Source organism: Haliotis rubra, unplaced genomic scaffold, assembly GCF_003918875.1.
Source record: "Haliotis rubra isolate DU_JTF1 unplaced genomic scaffold, ASM391887v1 Scf2136, whole genome shotgun sequence".
NCBI classification, from domain to species: Eukaryota; Metazoa; Mollusca; class Gastropoda; order Lepetellida; family Haliotidae; genus Haliotis; species Haliotis rubra.
The window spans coordinates 10,107-17,535 of record NW_025766155.1 but is presented as its reverse complement, the minus strand read 5'-3'; the positions used below and the strand labels follow the sequence as shown (position 1 = coordinate 17,535).

General features: G+C 40.5%; 1 protein-coding gene across 1 annotated transcript; it reads right to left on the bottom strand.

The window, feature by feature from the left end:
• Nucleotides 1–938: 938 nt before the first annotated feature.
• LOC124276823 (15-hydroxyprostaglandin dehydrogenase [NAD(+)]-like) lies at nucleotides 939–6,592 on the bottom strand. The gene is made up of 7 exons (XM_046712473.1): nucleotides 6,562–6,592; nucleotides 5,403–5,526; nucleotides 5,118–5,224; nucleotides 4,485–4,578; nucleotides 3,967–4,043; nucleotides 3,434–3,579; nucleotides 939–1,669 (listed from the first exon to the last, which is right to left on the bottom strand). The coding sequence occupies exons 2-7, from the start codon at nucleotides 5,491–5,493 to the stop codon at nucleotides 1,543–1,545; spliced, it is 642 nt and encodes a 213-aa protein (XP_046568429.1). The 5' UTR covers nucleotides 5,494–5,526; nucleotides 6,562–6,592; the 3' UTR covers nucleotides 939–1,542.
• Nucleotides 6,593–7,429: the final 837 nt, after the last annotated feature.

Below are 7,429 nucleotides of genomic sequence, written 5' to 3'. Positions count from 1 at the left end.
CTTTTAATTGTTTAAGGGCTATATATACTAGTATATATATATTTATATCTATGTATGCCTACACACGTTTAATGTAGGCCACGACATAACGGACGCTACCGACAGATAATTCAAGTAGGACTGGAGGCATGGAGGTGTGTCGATATGTACGTCAACAACGGGAATATTGGTCACATGGTCCTGGCGTGAGCTCTGTCACGTGATTATGATCCTGTACGGTTTCGACCTTCTTTCGATGAAAAAAATAAGCTCAAGGTTTGGTAAGATTAATATGATTCTTTAGCGTGAGGAGTTAAGTTGAATACTGACTGGAGTATGCAGGATTATATGCCGCTTTTAGCAACATTAAGGGACCGTTCATAATTTATAGCCGGGGGGGGGATTGATTTTTATGGAGAAGCATGTACAATGTGAATTACCCCCCCTAAAATTTATGTACAAAATATGTGACCCCCCTGCATGCCATGTACAAAATCTAACTCAAAATCATAATTTGTAAGCATAATTTCAAACATACTTTTACGTACAAAATTGCTTAACCCCCAGTACGTGTGTATACATTGATGAACCCTCCCCCAGCTCCCCAGAACAAAATGAGTGACCCCACCTTAAAGTCACCCCCACCACCCCAAAACCACCACCACCACCACCCCACCCCCACCCCAAAGCCGTAAATTATGAACGGTCCCTAAGGACATAACACAGTGACTACAAATGGGCTTCACAAGTTGTACCCATTAGGGCAATTAGGCTACCCCACAACCCCTGAACACACTATCATGTAACATAACAATTTATAAATCATTTCGATGCAAACAAATTGACTTTGGCGGGTCTTCATGATATTAAATTTCAACCTCCGACTTTTGTTGTTAGAGAAAACAATACGGAATATCTACACGCACATGTCGCAAGTATTACTAAACGCGGAGACAAAACACGATGTTGTAATATGTTTTATTCACAAAATGTCAACAATCACTCATATCTCCCATATGTTTAGTGCAGTTTGCCTTATGACAAAGATTCCAAGCTCTGTATATAGCTATCTTTAGACCCATCTTTTTATACATATTTTTCGTTTTAACTGGTTTATCTGTTTAAATGATGTAAACCTGAATAAAACTGCTAGGCGTTTAAGACCCGTGAATATCCAGGTTAGAGTCGGTCTTCAGCAACCCATGCTTGTAAGAGGCGACTAAAGGAATCGGGTGGTCAGGCTAGCTCACTTGGTTAACAAATGTCATCGTAACACAATTGCTAAGATTGATGTACATGCTGTTGATCACTGGATTGTCTGGGCCAGACTCGATTAATTTAAAGACAGCTGTCGTATAGCTGGGATTTGCTAAAAGCGACGTTAAATAACATACATACAAACTAAGCTGAGGCAGTTACAAGGAAAATATTTTGTTCACTTCAGCACTAATAAGCACCCCAAAATCAAACGTAATAGTTTTCAATATTTTGCTAACTTTCAATACTATTGTTTCGTATTTGAGTGGGGTTGGGGGATGTCGTGGTATGGTACGTGTCGTGGTATTATTCCACCGGGACCATGCTCAACTTCTTCTTCTCCACACCTTCTTTGGCTCTGATTGTGAGGGCTATGCCGTTGATGGTGTCGTCCTCCATTGCCATCAGGAATGCGCTAACCACCTGGTCTACCCTGAAACACATAAACATTATACTAACACTGTTACAATGTTACATTAACACATTACGTCAGTTCAGAGCCCCTTTCCACAAAACGATCGTAATGCTAAGACAATCGTTACTCACATAATGACTTACGACAATCATAGTGAACGCTTTGACGAACATGTCCTATTTTAGAAAAGTGTGTTGAGTATATTCAGTGTCTGTGGATACTGATGATGTTCAAAATCATATAGCCAAAAACAATTCAAGAAGTGAAGTTAGGACGGAATACCAACGGTAAAAAGTAACTTTGTTCAAGACAATTTATCATAAATTTCATGCCGATGATTTGGTGTCGTCTAATACCAATTCCCTAATTTACCAACAAGAGGTAAAATACGAAAGATCGGGCTGACACTTGTTTCTGTACCGGCAAACAGTACAGAGCACTTCCATTCAGATTCTGTCCAACGCCAGTAGCTCTTATTAGATAGCTGTGAAACGACCTTGTTTTCAGCATGGGTTTTGACATGTTTCACAAGAGGATCATCGGACAAATAATTATGTACAAAAGTGAACAATAAAATTTCTGTCATGAGGAGCCCCCACTTTAATCAAATCACGCCCACCCATTTTAATTGATAAATACACGCAACTGAGGTAAAAGTATTGGTGTTGGGGTCTATTTTCTGTCACGATGTTATTTTGTGAGAGTGTCAACACTCTTAATTTCTTGTTTCGCCCAACCAACAACACCAAAAGAATATGAAAGGAAGGGCACAGCATTAGTATTTGCGAGCGGTCGGCTCTGAACTCCAGATGTTTTTAAGTCTGGATTTCTATTCTGCCCGAATGTTGGGCACGCTGCAGTTCGTCTCTAACCTGCATCCCCAAGTAAATACACGAGATGTCAACAACTGTCAAAAAAAATAAACCCCCCACCCCCACCCCCACTCCCAGCCCCACTTCTTCTATCTTTGCCACGTTTCAGATTTGAAATGTTCCTATTTGTTCAGTGTTGAATCTCCATTATCAACCACTTCAAGTCAGGTCAGCACATGCCATTGCGAATACATTTCAAGTTTAGTTGACCAGCAAATCATTGAAGACTTGAGTAAAACAAGTAGTCCCTCAGGAGGGTCAATACCTTCTAGTGACTTTAAAATCTATTCGCGAGGAACAGAAATATAAGCGCTCAGTAGTCAAGGATAATTTGTTTAAACCAACAATTGATCCTTGCAACCCAAACATCCATTTCTGGCTCCTTTCCATTCCATGTAAATAAAGGCATTGGAGGAGCAGTAGGATGACACGAAATCTCTAAGACACCCTGTAAATACTTTCTATTGTATATTCAGGCACGTAATGGGGCGGACCTTTTTCAGTCACCTTTCTTTTTTCTACTTCTCCACGAGAGAATTCAAACAGTGACGTAATGATGGTTGGACACAAGGGATCATTTTCCAATGCCGGTTTGGAATACCATCAGGTCCTGGAGGTGTATTAAATTTCGACTCTTTGATTACCTTTTTCAGGCAGTCAGACATAATGAAACATATATACCAATGGCAACTGTTTTCATGTACATCGTTATTGTACTCCTCTACCCATGGTTACCGTTGCTGCGTATAGACCACAACAGATTTAAAACCTTTCATTGAACAGATTGTGTTGATATAACTTCATAACCGGACGATATCGCGTCAGAGGTCGGGGATTACATCAGTACACTACAAAAGGCTTCATCACATTGGTTTTCTTCAGTTTCTATGTAAAAAGCATAAATGCTTACGTGCAATACTCAGTACGTTCCATAGTCTGCTTGAAGTGTGCATATTGTACGATCTGGTCTTCATCTAAGTCCATAAGAGCCGTCTTAGCACCCATAGGGCAGATACTGGCCAGTCGAACTTCGGCAGCCTTCATGTCAGGGTTTTGCTGAAGAAACAATGGCATTACTCAGTGTGAATGAGTTACGTCACATCAGCAATATTTCAGCCATAGCTACACAGGGCATAGTCATTCAATTTGCATGGGGTAACATTGTCATTGTTTCACTAACACGACCAGTAATTGCAAATTATAACTGCTGACCATATAATCGACACGGAATAATTTCTGTTACACTGTATACGTTATACATTTACATCATATTGCATTTGCACACTCATTTAGTTTCATCAGCACTAGTAGAGACAACGCGTTGTTCATTCCAACAGAAGACAGGTTCTGGTCATGTATCTCGAGATTCATATTGATGATTCAGAATATATCGAAATGAAAGCACATTATGTAGATTGCAAGAAACGTTTAAAATTAACTTACTGCCCAACTCGACGTGAAGTGATAAACAGCGCTCTTACTGGCTCCATAAGCAGGGAACCACATTGTAGGCACCAAACCTTAATAAAGAGTGAAAGAAAGATTAACCGTTAATGCGTAAGGATTTCTTATTCATGTAACTGCTTGAGGCGTTTCATAAACACTATGTAATGCAACCTTGTGACGAGAACTACTTTGTCGTTTGTTCAGTATTTATTTTCCAGTTAAGTAAGTCTGCGGTCGGCAGACAATCCACCGACTATCATTATGAACCAACGAGATACGATGACATGAGAGTCAGGTAACCTGACCATCCGACCATTTGACGCCTTGACAAGCACGGGCTGCAAGAGCAGTTCAAACCCGGATCTTCGCTATTGCGGTTGGTAAGTCAAGGAAAGAAGGACTCCTCCTCCTCCTCCAACATCACTCAAACCATTCCACCACACACAGACCAGCCTTAACACCTTATCTCGACCCAGTATAATGCACATTCATGGACAAGCATGACTACCTCATACCTGCCAATGACGCAGTGTTGATGATGACGCCGCCTCTTCCCCCTTTATCCTTCCTCATGTGATTTAGCGCCATCATGGTCCCCCCGAACAACAGCTGTCTGAACACAGACAGCAATTAAGCCATTATAAATTCGTAAATCCTTTAATGGAGAGAGAGGTGACCCTCCCAAGTAAACAATAGACAATCTGTTACTGGATGTACAGTTACTATGAGCATTACTATTTAGCAATTCTGTGAGTTGAGGTGAGGTGAAATTGGGCTTAACGTCGTGCTTGAGAATATTTAGCTCATATGACGACGTGCATGCGTGTGGCTGCTTGTACTAGCCCAGACTGAAGCTGGTTATATAGTGCTAGCCCACTGAGATACCATGCCGCAGTGAAGCATGAATACCCCACTCAGACACATTATACTGACTCCGGGCCGACCAGTCCTTGTTGTACCCATTAATGCCGAGCGCCAGGCAGGGACCAACAAGTACCATATTTTAACGTCTTTTGGTATGACGCGGTCGGGGATGGAACCCGCGACCTTCCGCTCTCCGGGCGCACGCTCCAACCACAACAAGCAATTCTGTGGGCCTATGAACGGATGTATGGTATATCGTATATACTAATATGACAAACACTTACGAAGTTGATTTCCAGCTGTTTTTCCCATATCCGTTCATCCATGATGCCTGCATTGTTGCACATTACATCAACATGACCAAATTTCGAGACGGCAGCTTTGAAAGCATCTGGACAAAAAAGTCATGCATATACGTTCATATGTATTAAGGGCAACCTATGTAGATATATATGATTGAGTTGGAGCCGTGTTCTACGAAATCAGAACTAAATGTAAACACATCGGCTGTCGTCAACGCTACATCTGCAACCATTATAACATTAGCATGGCCATGCCACTAAACTCACCCTCAAATTCAGCAACATTTGTCACGTCACACTTCACAAAGAAGACATTATCAGCTCCACTGGAAGTTTGTAGTTCCCTGGCCGTTGCCATCCCTTGATCCCTCTTGACATCTGCGATACAAACCTGGCCGGAAATGGAAATATGATGTCTGAAGATCTGAGAACACCTCCAAAACACATTTGTATCTTGAAAACAAATGTAATTTAGGAATTTCGAATGCAAAACAAAATGCAACGTGATTATATTGTTCTTATGCTTCATGCAAATTCTGAGCGCTATGGCATCGACATCCAACAGAATTTACTTCAGGTTATATTTTTTTAATGTAACGTTAATCCTGTGAAAAGATACACAGTTCTGAATCGAGGTGGTACAGAACTCAAGAATCATTTCAGAAGACAACTTCTGACTGAACCCAGGCATCCCTATCGTTTATTCATCATCAGAAGCGGACTCAGGTCTCCACACTGAGATGTATCGTATCGGAGTAATCGACCTGATAAGAATGGTATCCAGGCATTGCAACTCGTAATGTCTAAAACAGTGTATATGGTATCCTTGTCAAAGTGTCAAAATTAACTAAAGCGTCACAAAAATACGACAATGCGACTACGAATCATTTGTGCCCTTCGTCGCATTGTCGCTTTAGGATAAATATTTTAATTTTTGTTTACAGAAGGGCGATAATGTGATATAGCGATAATGCGATAAATGGCCAGAATGTTGTGATGTTATCTCGCTTTGGTCAATTTTGACATTTCTTGCTTGTATTTGTAAAGGCTTATGTCCCTTCTTGGATTTCATATGTATGGAAAGGTTTTGATGACAGCGTAATTCATAATACACTTTATTACCTTTGGGGTAACAGACAGGCAATGTGCTGTTTGGGAGATAAGTACAAATTCAACCCACAGAATCGAACCGGAGAATCAAACTGTTGTCTCGAGACAACAAACAAAGACAACATGCGTCATCTACATAGTGTTGGTTCTTGATTCCCCATATGGGTGAAATGAATACAGTCCACTTCTGGTGTCCCCTACCGTGATATTGCCAGAATGTTACTCACTCACCCCACTCATATCATATAATACTCTCTGTAAATAAGCTGTTTTGCTTTGGATGCATTTCAGAATGAACTGAATAAGACATATTTACCTTTGCACCTTTCTTCAATACTGCTTCAGCCACGCCCTTCCGAATCCCTGTGCACCGCCGGTGATGAACACTACTTTATCTTTCAGCTGCATGTCGACTTCAGGTGTGCTGTAGGTGGAAACAATATATGTATATGTAATACACACTTATACTGTTCTGTGCAGCGGGATTGTAATGAGTGGACATGACTATGTAGAACATTATATTTTAAACAGTTGCAAAACTAATAGCTTCAGAACCACAAGGCAACATAGAAATTTAAACTACATACAACATGGCAAGGTATATATAAAGTAATATTTCATTTTGAAATGCACCTTATTCCTGTTGATATGAATTATACACTAAAAAAAATTAAAAGAACAATTCATAAAATTCACCGAATCAGTGACAGATCTGAGTACGTGGACATGAATATGTCGGACTGAATAAATATTATATTTTATACAGCTGCAAAACAAATAGCTTGAAAACCACCAGGCAGATCAAATGGAGAGAATATGCTAAACCACAACCAGCAGTTGACAGTACAAAGGGACGCAACCAATACGCCACATTAAACTACATAATCGGAGAAGCTCACCTAAACTCGTCATTGATATTTAGTACACTAATTCTTTTCCCTCACAAAAGCACCATGGGCGCTTCTGCAGAGCTCCGACCCCACATAACAATCAAAACCCTCCTCATTGAAACACCACTAGAGGAAAAAACAATTATCATTTCACCGGTTTGATTTACAGCATTTGCTGTCAACATCGAAAGCATATCTTTCACCTTGACCTACAAACGTTGGGCTTTCAGCTGGTACTGTAAGACAAACGTTCAAATACTGATGTCGGAGAATGTGTATTTATCCAAACTGCAC